A 19,009-nucleotide genomic window follows, 5' to 3' on the forward strand; every position below is an offset into this window, starting at 1 on the left:
GCCATCAGCCCAGAGCCCGACGTGGGGCTCGAACTCCGGGACCGCGAGATCGTGACCTGGCTGAAGTCGGACGCTTAACCGACTGCGCCACCCAGGCGCCCCTATATTATCATATTAATAGAAATTTATTTTTGGTTGTACATTGCCCAAACGGTCTATGAATTTATCAACTGCTTCAGTTGCAAGTGGGGCCAACAAAAAAACAACATGGTACTGGATTTTTATTTGGAAACACCCACTCTTGATTATAGTTGACCCTCTTATTTCCATGGATTTCAGCTGAGTCCCTCACTTTCCACCTACATGGGTACCACCATCTTCTGACTGGCATTGTCATCTCTGGTCTCTCCCATTCTAATCTATACTGCACACGGTCACCAGATTAATTCTCCAGGAGTGGTTCTCAAATATCAGAGTCACTTGGGAACTTACTCAAGATGCAAATTCTCAGCTCTATTCTGGACTGAGTGAATCAGGAACTGTGGAGGTGGAACCTGTGTTCTGACAAGGCCTCCAAGTGACCCTGGTGCAGTCTAAAGTTTGTCCTAGAGCACTGCTGTGATAACACGGTAGCTTGGCATATTATCCAAGGCCTTCAAAATCCTAAATCTGGCTCTAGTTTCCTACTCTACAGATACCAAAGAAATTTCTCCTGCATTTTGCCTTTCACTCACTCTATTTTGCAAGCATATTCTTCCCAAGATGTCTATCCGATGACACGTCATAGCCATTCAAGGTTCTGTTCAAACAGCATTTCTCTAGTAACTTCCCTGATCCAACTTGAAGTCTTCCCCCCTCTTCTATGTTCCCAAAACAACTTATACTTCTCATTGCCCAAATCCATTTCTTTCCCTCCCCCTCTCCTCCTCCTCCTTCTTCTCCTTCTTTGAATTGTTTAAAGTAGACTCCACGCCCAACCTGGGGCTTGAACTCACGACCCTGAGATCAAGAGTCGCATGCTCTACTGACTCAGCCAGTCAGGTGCCCCAATTTCTTCTCAATATAGTTATTCTGGCATTCCATTTTCTCTGGGCATAAACTCCATGAAAGTATGGACTAGTCTTGCTCATCTGCGTTGTCTACTGTGTTTAAAACTGATGCATGGACAAAGAACAAACTCAAAGTATTTATAAAATAAATTAACAGCTGGGTAGTGAGTACAAGGGGCAAAATGACTGAAAAGAAATGTGGTTTTATGACTTTGTGGCTCCCTCTTCTGCACTCTGTCAGTGCTTCATCATCCATTCAGTGCTTATGCGTTATGGTTTAAGCTTCTGTTTATTTTCCCTGTGAAATCATGAGTTCCTACAAGGGTGGGAAGCCTGTCTTCACCATCTGCGTGCCTATGGTACTGGGCATAGGGCCTGTCCCATTCTTTTTTAGGTTTTGATTCACATTTTTTTTTGAATGAATGAATGAGAACACTTCACCTAACATGAAATAATTGGCTTACAAAGTACCTCATAGTAGAAATAATGAAAGGCCCAATCCATTGCGCAGTTTGTCTCTTTTGTTTTTCTCCAAACTGTGTTTGTAACGTTTGGAGCCCAGATGGCAGAGGTAGCCAAGAAGACCAATACAAAGTGGTTGTCCCCTAAGACTTGGAAGGTTTGATAATTTGAAGGACTCTTTTTAGTGTCATATGAGATTCCTTTTACTCACTACCCTTAAGCCTTCCACATTTGCAAGAAGAATCTATTTTCTAAAGCACATCATTAATAAGGATTAATGAGGGGCGCCTGGATGGCTTAGTCGATTGAGCATCTGACTTCGTTCGGTTCAGGTCATGATCTCACTGCTCATGAATTCGAGCCCCGCATCGGGTTCTGGGCCAACAGCTCAGAGACTGAAGCCCGCTTCGGATTCTGTGTCTCCCTCTCTCTCTGTGCCTACACTGCTCATACGCTGTCTCTCTCTCTCTCTGTCTCTCTCAAAAATAAATAAACATTAAAAAAATTTTTTAAAAAGGATTAATGAAATACACAGCTTTGGATGGCATGGGCAAAGAATAAACACTGAACCTCCATAGCAAAGAACATTAGTATCTCTGTATGTCTAATGTACAGAGATCTATGCAAACATTTCTTCTTTGACAATGAGGCTGGAGAGATGTTTATTCTGTAATTAGCGAAGTTAGAGGCATTTCTGATGTTTGTTTAGTGTAAACATTTCTAACTATACCACTTAACCATCATTATATTTTTAAAGATTTCATTTTTTTTTAAGTAATCTCTATACCTAACATGGGGCTCTAACCTACAACCTTGAGATCAAGAGTTGCAGACTCTAATGACTGAGACAGCCACGTGCCCTTTAGCCATCTTTTTTTTTTTTCAACGTTTATTTATTTTTGGGACAGAGAGAGACAGAGCATGAACGGGGGAGGGGCAGAGAGAGAAGGAGACACAGAATCAGAAACAGGCTCCAGGCTCTGAGCCATCAGCCCAGAGCCTGACGCGGGGCTCGAACTCACGGACCGCGAGATCGTGACCTGGCTGAAGTCGGACGCTTAACCGACTGTGCCACCCAGGCGCCCCAGCCATCATTTTTTTAATGTTTATTTATTTTTGAGAGAGACAGAGACAGAGCATGAGTGGGGGAGGGGCAGAGAGAGAGGGAGACAGAATCTGAAACAGGCTCCGGGCTCTGAGCTGTCAGCACAGAGCCCGACACGGGGCTCGAACCCACAAACTGTGAGATCACGACCCGAGTCAAAGTCAGACGCCCAACCAACTGAGCCACCCAGGAGCCCCAACCCCTTAACCATCATTTTAAACATCTATTTTTATGGTGGCATAAGAATTTCCACACCGATCACAGGAATCTGCTCCTGAAGCCAAGAGCACACTGTATGTTAGCTAACTTAACAATAAATTACATAAAAAATAATAATAAAAAAAATAAACTAATAAAATTTCCCACACTGAAATCCTTAATCTGTTCTCTTGATAATTTAATATGTCCTTGGTAATACTGCTTACATAATTCACCTGCTTAGTTAAATATTTAATATTTAAATATTTAATTTAGATTACATTATTTAAAAATTCTGGGTGAATGGCATTCAAATTAATGTAAGTGTTCTATATTTTCTTGTCTTGTAGGTGACAATTTGAGGTTAACTTCAATTCCTCTCATTTTACTAAGCCAACTTTTTCAAACCTTTTCTGTAAAGGCCAGACAGTAAATATTTTAGGCTTTGCAGGCCATATACGGTCTCTGTCACACATTCTCTGTTTCTTTCTCTTCTTTTCTCTTTTACAGCCCTTTAAGAACATGAAAATCATTCTGAACTCATAGGTTGTATCAAGACAGACCACACACAGGATTTGATCCATGGGCCATAAATAATAAATATAAATAAAGGCAGATGGCATATGAACACTTACATAACAAGGTTCATATGGGTGTCCATAATTGCTCAGACCTCATTACCCCTTTTCCTCTACAACTGAAGGGCTTTTTCCTATATCTTGTCTATAAAGTTAAAAAGTTGAAAATGCATAGGAGGTATTTAATGCTAGAGATGGGCTGGGTCCCCAAAGACTTACAGAGTTATAGAATTTAATAGAGAGAATTATAGAATTCTACTGTTAGAAGAAATTGTTGCAATTATCTAATTTGAACCCTGTATTTTTTAATAAATAATATCACTAAAAACTCATAATAAATGATGAACTGATTAACTTACAAATACTGGAGGGATAGCAGGCCTTCAAATGTGTCTTTACGTAATTCGGTCAGATAATTTTCACTGAGAATTCTGCAAAATGAAAAGGTCATTTCTGGGTCAAAATGCAAAATAACCAGAACTATTTGCTACACAGGACCGCTAGATGTGAGAGAAACCTGGGTAATGGTGCCAGCAAATACACTAATTCTTATTTAATGTAGGGATGGCGATCTCTGCTGTTTGATTCAAATATTTTCTTCTCACATACTCCTTTGTCTCTCTCTCTCTCTCTCTCTCTCTCTGTCTCTCTCTCTCTCTCTGTCTCTCTCTCTCTCTCTCACACACACACACACACACACACACACACACACACACCCCTATCCACTCTTCACACCAAAATGTACATTTAATGCCTACTCTCTGGATCACAAAATCTCTGTTAGAACCCAGCCCTGAGTGGCAAAAACATGGACATGGACAGAACTGCCACTTCCTCCTCTCTTTTCCCAAATTTTATTGTGGAAGCCCTATTTATAACCATATCAGTGCTACAAGTAAAGCCATCTAATTTTTTCCCCAACTAAAAAATATCTGTGAGAACTAAAAATGTGCATAAAATGCACATAACATAAATGCTCAGTTTAATAAGTATAGAGTAAATACCCGTGTAACGCTATTTGTTCATTCTACTGTTGGTGGATACTAGATTTTTCTAATTTTTAGGTATTATAAACAGTGCTGCTTTGAACATTTTTCTGTTTATATCCTAGTACACATTTGCCTAAGTTTCTCCAGGATTTAACAGGGGTACAAAATTGCCTTCCTAAGAGGTTGTGCTATTTCAAGCTGGCAGATTGAAACATGCCAAGTCTCTACCAAACTCCAAACTCCACCAAAGTCCCTAAGAATGATTAGAAAAGATACAATTAGCAAATCCACAACCTTAGCTCAAAGCCAAGGGAGTAGCTCTACAAACACTCCCCACCAGAAATGCCTTGGAGCCACCTACAGGGTGATTAGCTGGGATACTGCAGTAGGACCAAGGACAGCACATCAACCCCACATCCTTCCTCCTTGGATCTGGCAGCAAAGGGTGTTTTCTTCCAGGCAGGAGCCATTGGTGTCAGAAGGGGGCAGGGTCCCAGAACCCTGGAGGAAGGGTATACACTCTGACTAGCCATTAGAAGTCACCTCCCACCTCTTCTTTAACTCTCAGGGGGACCTGTCACCAATAACAAGCCCCGTGGTTCATTTCACCTCTTGCTTAGGACCAGAAAACAGAAGCAAGTCAAATCTCAACTACAAAGATAAATTGCACTCAGGAATGACCATATGGCGTGAGAACGCCAATTCTATTCAGGACAGAAAATAAAAAACAAATATAACAGCTTAGAGTCAATGACACAGTTAACAGAGAAAACACAAAAGGATTTGAGAATACCAACATTAATGGGGCACCTGCGTGGCTCAGTCGGTTAAGCATCCGACTTCGGCTCAGGTTGCAGTCCATGGGTTCAAGCCGTGCACTGGGCTCTGTGCTGAAGCTCAGAGCCTGGAGCCTGCTTCAGATTCTGTGTCTCCCTCTCTCTCTGCCCCTCCCCAACTTGCACTCTGTCTCTCACTCTCTCTCTCTCTCTCTCTCTCTCTCTCTCTCTCTCAAAAATAAACAGTATAAAAAATTTAGAATAGCATCATTAATATATCCTCAGACAGAGGTAAACAGTACATCTAATAAAAAGAACCAACTCAAGATTATATGAACGAAAAGTATTATCATTAGTAAAAAAACTCAGTCTATGAGCAGCAGAAATGGTCGTTGAATAAATTAGAAAACTTGAGGGGCGCCTGGGTGGCTCAGCCGGTTAAGTGGACCGACTTCAGCTCAGATCACGATCTCGTGGCCCGTGAGTTCGAGCCCCGCATCGGGCTCTGGGCTGATGGCTCAGAGCCTGGAGCCTGCTTCCAATTCTGTGTCTCCCTCTCTCTCTGCCCCTCCCCTATTCATGCTCTGTCTCTCTCTGTCTCAAAAATAAAAATAAAACGTTAAAAAAATTAAAAAAAATAAATTAGAAAACTTGAGAGATCTGGCCACTGATTTCTTACCAATACTTGAAATTATATGTATTTATTATATTTACATATTTGGTTTTATATTATATATTTGTAAACGCCTTGACAAGTGGGATATTTGGTCAGTTTTGTTCTTGAGCTTATATCCCTGGCATGTAAAACAGTTCCTGGGACATAGGAGATGCTCCATAAATATTTGTTGAATGAATTCTGAAAGTGACAGGTATCAATTTGCAAATATACTACTTTTAATTAAAACAAATCATTTATCATCATTTATGAGAATAAGTACAACTTCACAGGAAAACAAATGTCTTTCTCCACCTCCACCCCAATTTGTGACTCAATCTTTTGAGACAAGAACCTTTTGAGAATTTCATAAAAGCTATGGAATGGACCCTTTCCCTAGAAAACTGCACTTTCTTGAATACGTGCAAAGGTGTGCATGCGATTTCAATTTGCAGACCATCCCTTTAGGGCTCAGGTCCGTGAATAGAATGGACTGAATTTGTGGGTGCCAAACTTGGATGGAAAATGAAATCACATCTCTATTTTCACAAACCTCTAACTAGAATTAGCATTTCCTTCCATTATGAATGTAGGCAACAAACCACAGATTAGTATAGTTAATTTGGTCCCCAGCAGAAATCAGATATTTTCATATCACATATTTGGCATGGATATCTCAAAGTATCATTTATTCTCATCAGTACCTTGAAGTTATAATAGTTAGTAGGCCTACCATTATATTTTGTTATTTAATATTCTAACAGAAGCAGATTTATTGCTATATCACTAATCCTTTTAAAAAATTTTTGCAAACTCTATTTCCACATAATTTCCTTTTCCTATATATTTTAACTTATTATACACTTGAAAACATTATCCCAAGAACATAAGCTTCTGCAGATCATCAATAGATATATAGAAGGGTGCCTGGGTGGCTCAGTCTGTTAAGTGTCCAACTTCAGCTCAGGTCATGATCTCACGGTTCATGGGTTCGAGCCCCACATTGGGCTCTCTGCTGACAGATCAGAGCCTGGAGCCTGCTTCCAATTCTGTGTCTCCCTCTCTTTCTGCCCCTCCCCTGTTCATGCTCTGTCTCTCAGCAATAAATAAATGTTAAAAAAAATTTTTAAAAAATTGATATATAGAAAAAAAGGTTAAAAATCCTGCCCCAGGGGACTATTGACCCATAGGTAAAAACTTCTGTCTTACAAGGCATAACCCTCAAGCTGAATTAGAAATCATCAAATCTTGGGGCACCTGGGTGGCTCAGTTGGTTAAGTGTCTGACTTCGGCTCAAGTCATGATTTCACAGTTTGTGGGGTCGAGCCCCACATCAGGCTCTGTGCTGACAGCTCGGAGCCTAGAGCCTGCTTTGGACTCTGTGTCTCCCTCTCTCTCTGCCCCTTCCCTGCTCGCTCGCTCTCTCTCTCTCTCTCTCTCTCTCTCAAAAATAAATAAACATTTAAAAATTTTTTAAGAATCATCAAATCTTACCAGATTCATGTTCTAGTATATAAACTACCAAATACATGCTTTTCAAAAAATATTTTTTTAATTTCAGTTTATTTTTTTAATAGGTAATATATATTTGCATGGCTCAGAATTCCAAAGGTATATAATACACAATTCAAAGTTTTTCTCCTACCCCTGTCCCTCAGCCTACCCACTCTCTCCACTCTCTCTTGTTTCTTGTGCCAAATTACTTTCATTTTTCTTACAAGTTTGGGAAATAAGATCTCCAAGTTAGATACTATCATGAGAAAATATAAACTATATATAGTATCTAAGAAATTCATAAAATTCATAAGAAAACAACTACCTTCTTCTACCATTTGTCCCTTACCAGTAAGGTTATCAGACTAAGGGGCAGGGGGGAATCTACTTCAGGGGGATCATAATCCCTACATTTAGATTACTATGACTGTTATGTCTTTTATTATTAATTCAGAAGTCATTTATGACTTATCTACCCAAGTTGAACTAATGATATGACACACAATCTGTCATGAAAAATGCCACTCAATTACTTTGAGTATAATATTGTTTCCAAAATTACTTGTGTCTACACTGACTTTTTCTACAAATCAATTTTAAAAAAAAGATAACAAAAAAATTGGCAAAGGACAGAAAATTCAGACAAGAAACACAAATGCCCAGGAAACCTACAGAGATATTTAAATGTATAAGTAATCAGAAAAATTCAAATTCAGAAGGGACCCATTTTATTCACCCACCAGATCAGCCAAGAAATGGAGAATATCCAAGAGTGGGAGGGTAGGAGGAAATGAATGCTGTCATGGTGTATGGATTGGTGTGTAAATTGGCACAACTTTTTTGAGGGCAATTAAAATTGTATACATCGGCATCGTCTTCATCCCAACAATTCCATTTCCAGGGATCTATTCTACAGAAATACCCACCCACGTACACAAAGATGCATGTATGAGGTGGTCCATGCAGCAATGCATGTAATAAGAAAACTGGACACAGCCTAAACATCCATCAAGAGGGGAATTATTAAATCGTAATACACTCATACTATGGAATAGTATGCAGCAGCTTGCATGGATGGGGTAACCCTCTATGTACTGGAAGAAAAAAAGTCTAAGACATACCACGAAGCAAAAGAATCGAGTTGTAGGATGTTACAATTTATGTAAAAAAAAGATAAGAAAATCACACAACAAACCTATTTGGCTGTAAATATGTATGTAGGCAAATGCATGGAAAAAGGTCTGGAAGGATATATACTAAATCCAGAGGAGTGGCTATCCCAGCAGTGGGGGGATTAGAACATAAGGCAGGTGTTCACTATATCTGTTATTTCATCAAAAAAAATTTTTTTTTAATGTTTATTTATTTTTGAGACAGAGAGAGAGAGGGAATGAATGAGCAGGAGAGGGGCAGAGAGAGAGGGAGACAGAATCCGAAGCAGGCTCCAGGCTCTGAGCTGTCAACACAGAGCCCAACGTGGGGCTTGAACCCACAAACCGTTGCGATTATGACCTGAGCCGAAGTTGGACACTTAACCCAATAAGCCCCCCAGGCCCCCCTGTTATTTCATTTTTATATATTGAGACTATAATCATGTATTCCTTCTATAATGGAAAATAAGTTGAAATTGATTCTAATTTTAAAGGGAACCTGCCAAATTTAATTTTTAAAATAAACACAGATGGGGCGCCTGGGTGGCTCAGTCGGTTAAGCGGCCGACTTCAGCTCAGGTCTTGATCTCGCGGTCCGTGAGTTCGAGCCCTGCGTCGGGCTCTGTGCTGACAGCTCAGAGCCTGGAGCCTGTTTCAGATTCTGTGTCTCCCTCTCTCTGACCCTCCCCCGTTCATGCTCTGTCTCTCTCTGTTTCAAAAATAAATCAACGTTAAAATAAAAAATTAACACAGAATTGCAATCGGTAGAGGTTGAGTTGGGATATGGAAGGGGAAACACCTTTCCTCAGAGCTACTGACTTCAAAGTTCTGGACCAAGAAGGACCTTAGAATGCAGTTAGTTTTTTGTTTTTGTTTTTGTTTTTGTTTTTGTTTTTTTTGTATTCGTATTTGGAGAGAATATACTCACAGTTTCTCAGCCCAACGGTATCCCTTCCATACATTTTCATCAATGTAAGAAATAGAGTTTCCTTGGAAATTTCTGTGAAGAAACACAGTTCAGATCCTTGAATAGGTAGGAAAGGAATGAACAGAATAAATAAGAGAATCACTGGCAACCTTGTGGGGAATATTCCAATGCAGTAAATGCCAACTTTCTACTTTCCGCAGCTATCAGCATCCCAGGTGGTGCAATTAATAAAGAGCTAGCGGGGGGCCACTGGCACAAACAAGGCAGCTCCTTAGAACCTGAACTTCCTATTTGTTCCATTCTTTGGGTAGATAACGCCTGTTAATTACTCTGAAGGTAAGTATTTTTTTCCCCCAAATCACTTATGTGTCTAAAATGGTTCCTTCCACAAATCAATGAGAAAATAAGAATTCAACGAAAAAAATGGTAAACAATGTACCATTATCAGCAAACAAATGTAAAGAAGCCCTCTACTGAAACCTCTCTAGGTGTTAGAAGGATAAGGGAAGTTAGAAATTAGAATAACTAACATGGAAAGATTTCTTAGACATATTGCATAGGGAAAAGCAACAAATCACTGGGCAAGGAATTAAAAAGTATCCCCCCATTAGGAAATTAGGAAAAAATGCAAAGGAAAGAGATGGGAAGGAAGGACACACACCAAAAAGGTGACCGGAGTTATCTTATGAGTGGTAGGGAGGGTGGGGTGGGATTTTCACATTTTATCCTCTATACCTGTGACATTAAAAACAAAAAAAGTATCCATGATAATTCATGTATCCATGAATTACACATGTTTAAAAGAAGCTATTAAATGCCTGAGGTTCAGTTTCAACCGCTAACTCTGCGTATGACTTTGAACCTTTACCTGTAGTTTTGTCCTCTTCCCTCAGCAACAGCTTACCTGGTCAGTTTATATACACATTTTTTTCAGGGGAGTCAGGAATAAATTCAAAACAGATACCCATCTGCCCATGTGCCTGGTGGACATTTCCAGTCAACCTGAAGCCTTCTGGTTGCTCTATGTGCCCTGGTAAAAGATGCCTCAACTTCCATCATTCTCCTTATCTGGGACAGAAGTTTCAGAGTAATATCTGAGTTTTCTCTTTCCCGTGCACACCCCACCCGCGACTGTCATCAGTTAGTCTATTTTGTCACTTCCTCCTTTGCAGTGCTCTCAAGGCTTTTCTTTCTACTCTTTTCAGCCACTCTGATTCGGCCCCTTGTTACTTGACTCCCAGGTTTTGTTAGAACATTCTATCTGGTCTCGCTGGATCAAGCTCTCCTCTCCAGACCGCCCTACATGGGGAACTGAAAATAATCCTCTTGTTTCAATGGTCTGTATCTCATGCTTGAAAACTTTCAATGGCTCTCTATAACTCAGAATGTAACGTTCAAACCTCTCTAGCTGATAGTCAAGGTTTCTCGTAATTGGATCTTTAACTGCTAAACCTAATTCTTGACTCCTGATCATTCCTGCAGCCGTGCCTTTGCCTAGACTTATACCCATTTTTTCTCTACTTAACACATCAGAGCCACTCTTTAAGTCTCAGCTAAAATTGTTAGCTTATCCATGCAGCTCTCCCTGACCTCCATACTCCACTGATTACAGAGTCTGCTGAATTCCAACACCCATGGTACCTCTTTTAGTACTTAGTTACATGCCACCTCCCTTTTTATGACCATTTCCTTTCTTCCCACCTGTCATTTCATGTTCTGAAGACGATTGCATCCTGGTGTGGCGCCCATAGTACTTACTCTTGGGTTGGGCCCAAACTGAGTACTGTATGTGGAAGGCCGGGGGTCAAAGATGAGGTCTGGGGAATCAAAATAATAACAGCTAACACTCATATTTTGCCAGGCACTGATCCAAGTGCTTCATATGTATTACCTCATCTAGATCTCACAATAATCCCATGAGATGGTAACTATCATAATTTCCATTTCACAGAAAAGGAAACTGAGTCACAAAGCTACTAGATGACAGACCTCGGCCCAAATGCAGGCAATCTAGTTCCAGAATCTACTCTTCACTACTCTGTTGTATCCTATTATAGAGGATGGAGCAAAAATGGGAGAGTAGAGGTTAAGGAATGAAATAATGGGGCTAAAGATTGGATAAGGAAAAAGAATAAGGACAATTACAAGTAAAAGATTGGAGAAGGGCGAACAGTAGTAAAAAGGAAAATGAAGATAAGGGATAGTTGACAAAGAAAAGGTAAAAAGAGAAAGTCAGTCAACGTGGTTGGGGAGATGAGGAAGGCCCAGGACGACATTGAGGAAGAGACTGCCATGTCAAGCAGGAGGCAGAGAACAAACAAGTAAAGGCGATTCTTACAAGATGGTGAAGGTGCCGTTGTAGGTGTCGGGCTCCGGCACGGGCACTCTGCGGAGCCTCTGCTGTAGGCTGAGACCAACACACGACAGTGTCTCATCTTTGCAGGTACAACGCTCACATAGTTTGAGGTTTGTGGTGGCATTCTGTTCTGGTTGCCAAGTTAAAGTGGTGTATGCCTTTTCGGAGGTATAGTTTACAAAATGCACCAGAGAATGTTGAGTTGTTGGAGGAAAACCTGTCTCAAATGACGCTGGTTGCTGACTTACAGGAATTTCTAGGTCCATAGGTGGAACCGTGACTTCAGTCAGGTTTCGATGTTGACTCTGAACCTGTTCTGGATGTGCAAGTGTCACCTCAAGGTCCTTTGGGGGAGGAGTTGTAGTCTTCTTCAGGGTTGTCGAATGTTCAGCCTCCGTAATAGGTTCTGGAGTTATAGTAAGCTCCACATGACGAAATGGGATGATGGGTGATGCTGGATGCTGACCTTGATCCTTACTTGGAGTTGGAACTGTCACTTCCTGCTGGAATGGATATTGAACTACAACCTCCTTAGGTGGCTCTGGAGGCTGAGTTGGGGTGTCTCGCATGGTTGGAGAAGGTTCAGTCTCCACACTGGATCCTGCAGTTACAGTAAGTTCCAGGTCCATAGGTGGAACTGTGACTTCAGTCAGGTTTGGATGCTGACTCTGAACCTGCTCTGGATGTGCTAGTGTCACCTCAAGGTCCTTTGGAGGAGGAGCTGTAGTCTCCTTCATGGGTGTAGAATGTTCAGCCTCTGTAGTAGGTTCTGGAGTTATGGTAAGCCCCAAGTCCACATGATGAGCTGTGACACTGGGCAATGTTGGTTGCTGACCTTGATCCTTACTTGGAGTGGGAACTATCACTTCCTGTTGGGATGGATACTGAACAACCTCCTTAGGTGGCTCTGGAGGCTGGGTTGGGGTCTCTTGCATGGTTAGAGAAGGTTCAGTCTCTGTAGTGGATTCTGGAGTTATGGGAAGCCCTGGGTCCAAAGGTTTAACTGTGACTTTAGTTAAGGTTGGATGCTGAATGTGCTCTGAATGTGGAAATGTCACCTCAAGGTCCTCTGGAGGAGCGGTAGTCTGCTGCAGGGCTGAGGGATGTTTAACATCCGTAGTGGGTTCTGTAGTTACAGCAAGCACCAAGTCCAAAGGCTGAACTGTTACATTCGGCAACCACAGACGCTGAGCTTGATCCCGATCTGGTGTTGGAACTGCTGCCTCTTGATATACTGGAGGTTGAGCTACAAGTTCCTTAGGCGGCTCTGGAGGCTGATCTGGGGTCTGTGGACTTTTGGCCTTATTCAAGGTTGAATGCTGAACCTGAACCTGCTCTAGATGTGCAAATGTTACCTCAAGGTCCTTTGGAGGAGCTGTAGTTTTCTTCAGGGCTGTAGAAGCTTTAACCTCCATAGTGGGTTCTGGAGTTATGGTAAGCTCTAGGTCCCAAGGCTGAACTGTTACATTAGGTGACAATGGATGACGAGCTTGATCCAGACCTGGAGTTGGAACTGTCACCTCCTGAAACAGTGGAGGCTGAACCACAACCTCCTTAGGTGGCTCTGAAGGGTGACCTGGGATCTCTTGCGTGGTTGAAGTTTCAACCTCTGTAGTGGGTTCTGGAGTTATGGTCAGTTCCAGGTCTAAAGGCTGAACTCTGACTTCAGTCAAATTTGGATGCTGAGCCTGGACCTGCTCTGGATGTGGAGGTGTCACCTCAGTGTCCTCTGGAGGAGCTATAGTCTGCTGCATGATTGTAGAATGCTCAGTCTCCACAGTAGGTTCTGGAGTTACAGTAAGCTCCAGGTCAGCAGGCTGAACAGTAACATTGGGCAAGTTTGGATGCTGAGCTTGCTCTTGTCCTAGAGGTGGAACTGTCACCTCATTATGGACTGGAGGTTGTGCTACAACCTCCTCAGGTGGCTCTGGAGGCTGAACTGGGGCCTCCTGCTGGGCTGGAGGAGTTTCTGCCTCCTTAGAGGGCTCCGGAGGTTGAGTTGGAGCCTGCTGCAGAATTGGATATGGTTCTACCTTCTCAGGGGCCTCTGAAGGCTGAGCTTGTACCTCGTGTTGTGTTAGAGAAGGTTCTATCTCCTTAAGTGGCTCGAGAGGTAGAGATAGGGTTTCCTGCTGGACTGGAGATGGTTCCACCTTCTCAGGAGGCTCTGGAGGCTGAGGTGGGGCCTCCTGCTGTGTGGAAGGTTCTACCTCCTTAGGGGGCTCAGGGGATACAACTGGGGCTTCCTGCTGAGTTGGAAAAGATTCTGCCTCATTACCGGGCTCTGAAGGCTGAGCTGGGGCCTCCTGAGGTGTGGGAGAAGGTTCCACCTCCTTAGGGGGCTCAGGGGATATAGCTGGGGACTCCTGGAGGACTGGAAACTGAGCTGGGGCCACCTGCTGGGTTGGAGACTCTGCCTCATTAGGGGGCTCTGAAGGCTGAGCTGGGGCCTCCTGCAGTGTGGGAGAAGGTTCTACCTCCTTAGGGGGCTCAGGAGATACAGCTGGGGCCAGCTGGGGGACTACAGACTGAGCTGGGGCCTCCTGTTGTCCTGAAGCAGGTTCCACAGCCTTAGGGGGGTCTGGAGTCTGAGCTAGGACCTCTTGTTGGCCTGGAGAAGACTCATCTTCAGGGGAACTCTGGAGACTGGGAAAGACGCTTGGACTGAGCTGGAGAAAATTCAACTTTCTCAGGGGGAATAGGAGATTGAGCAGGGACATCCTGCTGCACTGGAAGATGTTTAAGCTCCTTAGTTGCCTGGGGACTTATGAAAATCCTCAGATCCACAGGTTTAACTGTGATATTAGGCAACACTGGATGCTGAGCTTCACCTGGACCTGGAGGTGAGAATGTCACCTCATGCTGTGCTGGAGACTGAGCTACAACATCTGTAGAGGACCCTGGAGGCTGAGCTGGATGCTCATACTGAACTGGAAAAGACTTGACCCCCTCATTGGGCTTTGGTTGCTGAGCTGGGACCTCTTGCTGGATTGGAGAAGGTTCTCTACTTGCAACAGGCACGTGAGGCAGAGCTGAGCTCTCCTGCTGGCTTGGAGAAAGTTCAATTTCCTCAGGAAAATCTTCGGGTGGGGTTGAGACTTCATGCTGGACTGGAGAAGATTCAACACTTTCAGGGGGCGCTGGATGCTGATGTGGGACCTCCTGCTGGGTTGGAGAAGGTTCCAACTGCTCAGGGGACACTCCAGACTGAGCTGAGGCCTCTTCTCGGAGTGGAGAAGCTTCAACCTCATTAGTGGATTCTGAGGTCATGGTAACTGAGGAATCCACAGGTCTAACAGTGACATTAGGCAACAGCAGGAGCTGAGCTTGATTCTGACCTTGAGGAAAAACTGTTACCACCTGACGCTCTGGAGAGTGAGCTGGGGCCTCCTGTTGGGTTGGAGAAGGTTCAACCTCACCAGAAGGCTCCTGTTGAGTGGCAGAAGGGTTAATTTCCTCAGAGGTCTGTGGATGCTGACTTGGGGCCTCCTGATAGGTTGCGGGTTTAACTTCCCCAAGGGGATTTGGATGCTGAGTTGTGGCCTCTGACTGGGCTGGAGAAGGTTCAGTCCCCTCAAGGGGCTCTGGATACTGAGTTGGGGTCTCTGGTTGGGTTGGAAAAGGCTCACCCTCCTCTGATGCCTGAGGATACTGAGCTGGAGCCTCCTGCTGGGTTGAAGAAGGTTCAACCTCCTCAGGGGTCTGTGGATGCTGAGCTGGGGACTCCTCCTGGGTTGTAGGTGGTTCACTCCCCTTGGAGGCCTGTGGGTGCTGACCCTGGCCCTCCTCCTGGAGAGGGGAAGGTTCACCCTCTTCCTGGGCCTCTGGAAGCTGAGTCGGGGCCTCCTCCTGGGTTGAGGATGATTCACCCTCCTCAGGGGCCTGTGATTGCTGAGCTAGGGCCTCCTGCTGGGTTGTAGAAGGTTCAACTTCTCCAGGATATTCTGGATACTGAACTGGGGTCTCCTGCTGTGTTGGAAGTTTGTCCTGTGTGGTAGATTCTGGAGATTGCGTTGGAGTCTCCTGTTGAACTGGCAAAGATTCAGTTGCAGAATCTGAGGGCAGAGTTGGGGCTTCATGCTGGGTTTCCAAAGCTTCCACATTAAGAGGCACTGAGGGCTGAGCTATAGTCTCGTGCTGAACTGGAGAAGGTCCCACCTCTGTAGTGGGTTCTGCAGTCATGGTAAGCTGCACATCTGGAGGTTTCAAACTGACATTGGGCAGGTTTAAATGTTGATCACGGTAGTGACCTGGAGGTGAAACTGTCATCTTATGATGCCATGGAGGTTGAGCTGGGTGCTCCTGCTGGGTTGGAGAAGGTTCCACCTCCCTGGAAGGCAGCTCTGGAGGCTGAGCTGGTTGCTCTTGCAGGGTTGCAGAAGATTCTATCTCCCCTGGAGACTGAGCTGGAGTCTCCTGCTGGGTTGAAGATTCTGCCTCATTAAGGAGCTCTGCAAGCTGAGCTGAGACCTCCTCCTGGGTTGGAGAAAGTTCAGCTTCTCCAAAAGGGTCTGCAAGCTGAGCTGGGGGTTCCTGTTTGCTTAGAGAAGGCTTAGCTTCCTCAGGAGGCACGGAAGGCTGAGCTGGGGTCTCCTGCTGCCTTAGAGAAGGATCAATCACCCCAGGAGGCTCGGAAGGCTGACCTGGGGTCTCCTGCTCACTTGAAGGCTCAACCTCCTCTGGAGGCTTACCCGAGGTCTCTTGCTGGGTTAGAGACAGTTCTGCTTCCTCAGTATGTTCAAGAGGCTGAGGTGGGGCCTCTTGCTGGGCTATAGAAGACTCAACACCTTTATCAGGCCCTGGAGTTGTGGTAAATTCCACATCTAAAGGCTTACCTGTAACCTTGGGAAACATTAAATAATCCCAACCTGGCATTGGAACCACCTCTGGGAGCCTTTGATGCTGGGTTAGCTGGTCATTCAGATCCTCATCTGGCCCTGGGGGTAGTTCTCCAACGGAATCCGTGTCCAGGAATGGAACCAAAGTCTCCGTCAACTCCTTAGGCAGGGCCAACATCTGGGCTGGAGCAGAGGACCCCAGGTAATTAAAGCCCCCCAGCTCGGCTGGGGGTGTAAGTGCCTGGGGCGATTCGGGTGGGGGATCAGAGGAGCGCGAAGACCAGGGCTCAGCCGCCTCCAGGGGGTCGGAGGTCAGCTGGGCAGGGTCCAGGGCCCACTCCGGAGGCTGAGCTGCCTGGACCAGCAGCCACAACGGTTGCCACATAAGGACAAGCAGTGGGGCCAACAGGCGCAGCCGGGACATGACTTGCAGAGGCTCCGGGGCGCAGTGACCCAGGCGAGTCAGGTACTGGCGCTGGGAACTGAGCGGGAGCCAAACCATTATGGCAGCTCCGTGATGCGCGCGCGCACTGTTAGCAACTGCGCGCCCCTCCCCCGCCTACGTCCCACCCTTTATTTACGCCACCTTTATTAGCTCCCCAGGGATGGGCTCCGCACCACCAGAGCGTGCCCTTTTCCCAGAATCACTTGGGGCCCAGGCCTCCCTCCACCATGCAAAGGCCACCACTCCCCCCGTCCCTTTTGAGGAATGGGGCGCCTGGGTGGCTCAGTTGGTTGAGCGTCTGACTTTGGCTCAGGTCATGGTCTCACCATTCATGGCTTCGGGCCGCGCATTGGGCTCTGTGCTGACAGCTCAGAGCCTGGAGCCTGCTTCAGATCCTATGTCTCCCTCTCTGCCCCTCCCCTGCTTGTACTCTCTCTCTTCTTCTCTCTTCAAAATAAACATTTAAAACGATGGTTTTTGAGGAATAAATGCTTGTTGTTGTTTTAAAAAAATTTTTTTAAATGTTTATTTTGGAGAGAGCAAGAGACAGAGACATAGAGTGCGAGTGGAGGAGTGGCAGAGAGGGTCATAATCTCGTGGTTCATGGGTTCGAGCCCCGCATCGGGCTCTGTGCTGACAGCTGAGAGCCTGGAGCCTGCTTCACATTCTGCGTCTCCCTCTCTCTCTGCCCGCATGCTCTCTCTCCCTTTCTCTCAAAAATAAACATTAAAAAAATTAAAAGAAATATGGCAGGGTAGCATTTGAGACTGATAAGTATTGTGCAAATTTGAGGTAGTGTTATAGAAACAACATTTTTCTAAGCTTCACTTTATGAACCACATTTGCGCTAATGGAAATATTCCAAAATAGGAGAATGGAGTTGCCTGGAATCCCGGCCCACGCTTCGGGAAGCCCAACTATGCACAGATGGGTCTTCTTGGTTTCTCGTCAGCTCTGTCTCTGTGTCCACCTCTCTTATTCAAAAAGTCACCACCAGCCCCCGCTCCACCCAGCTCATTAAGGAGTTTGAGCTGGCATGAGGAGTTTCTGCCCTTGTGACCTAAGAGTGACTACAGGGCCTGGTACTGCGCCTGGCTCAAAGCAGGTGCTCAACAAACAGTAGCTGCCACCATCCTCATCGTTCTAATTATTGATTCTTTGATGGTAACCATGGCTTAGACGTCTCTGCACCCCTGCACCCTGCAGCAGGGCAGTATAACCGTCAGCAGGCTTTGGAGTTAACAGGCCTGGATTAAACCCCTACCTGGCAGTTTTGGAATTGCGGCTTTGGGCACCTGAACAGGTCACCTACATCCTTTAAGCCCTGTCCCCTTATCTGCCAGATGGGGATAATAAAGTATGTTTTCACAGACTGTTGGGCGAAATTAAGACTGCAACACGCCCAACCCAGGCCTTGACACCAAGTAAGCAAATAGTGACCTAGCTGCTGCTGCTGCTTCCAATTACTGTTACTCTCTAGTCTCGTGCTTTCAACACAGTTATTTGTTGGCTCACTGAAGTCACCACACAGAGACAGACACTTGGTGGCCATTCTCACTAAAACGCTGGGGGAAGGGGAGCAGGCACCAGGAGAACAGGTGTCCTTGCCCAGCAGCAGCAAACTAATAGAGCCGAAGAGGCACTGATGGGCCAATCACTCCGCTTGGAACCGTTCCTACCAACCCTGCCAAACCTGCTGGGCTGTGCCCCAGTCCTACTGTCCCCTCGGGGGACTCTGTTGGTGGCCAGCGAGCGGTTGGTGCCATATTCCATCACCTATCGCTAAGCCACCAGCATTTTTTTGGGGGCATCTAAAGAGATTGTCAGGGGCGCCTGGGTGGCTCAGTCGGTTAAGCATCCGACTCTTGATTTCAGCTCAGGCTGTGATCTCACGGTCGTAAGATCGAGTCCCTCGCATCGGGTTCCACACTGAGCACGGAGCCCGCTTGGGGCTCTTTCCCTCTCTCTCTGCCCCTCCCCCCTTGCTCTCTTTCAAAATAAACAGACATTAAAAAAAGAGATTATCAAACCTTGTTCATTCAGGA

The 19,009-nt window shown here is 45.1% G+C and overlaps 1 protein-coding gene across 43 annotated transcripts in view; it reads right to left on the reverse strand.

Moving 5' to 3' along the window:
- LOC105260083 (RAD52 motif-containing protein 1-like) overlaps window positions 1-14,537 on the reverse strand; it is a 345,360-nt gene extending 330,823 nt beyond the window's left edge. For 21 of the 43 annotated variants that reach the window (XM_045044325.1, XM_045044331.1, XM_045044327.1 and 18 more), the window contains exons 1-3: window positions 11,664-14,537; window positions 9,326-9,397; window positions 3,692-3,763 (exon numbers count right to left, since the gene is read on the reverse strand). In XM_045044325.1, the coding sequence (XP_044900260.1) occupies window positions 3,692-3,763; window positions 9,326-9,397; window positions 11,664-14,401 (2,882 nt within the window). In that variant the 5' untranslated portion in view covers window positions 14,402-14,537. The remainder of the gene's footprint in view (window positions 1-3,691; window positions 3,764-9,325; window positions 9,398-11,663) is intronic. The other 22 variants (XM_045044311.1, XM_045044309.1, XM_045044299.1 and 19 more) reach the window with 3 other exon arrangements.
- Between the last annotated feature and the right edge of the window lie 4,472 nt (window positions 14,538-19,009).

This window comes from Felis catus, chromosome E1 (genome assembly GCF_018350175.1).
Source record: "Felis catus isolate Fca126 chromosome E1, F.catus_Fca126_mat1.0, whole genome shotgun sequence".
NCBI lineage: Eukaryota > Metazoa > Chordata > Mammalia > Carnivora > Felidae > Felis > Felis catus.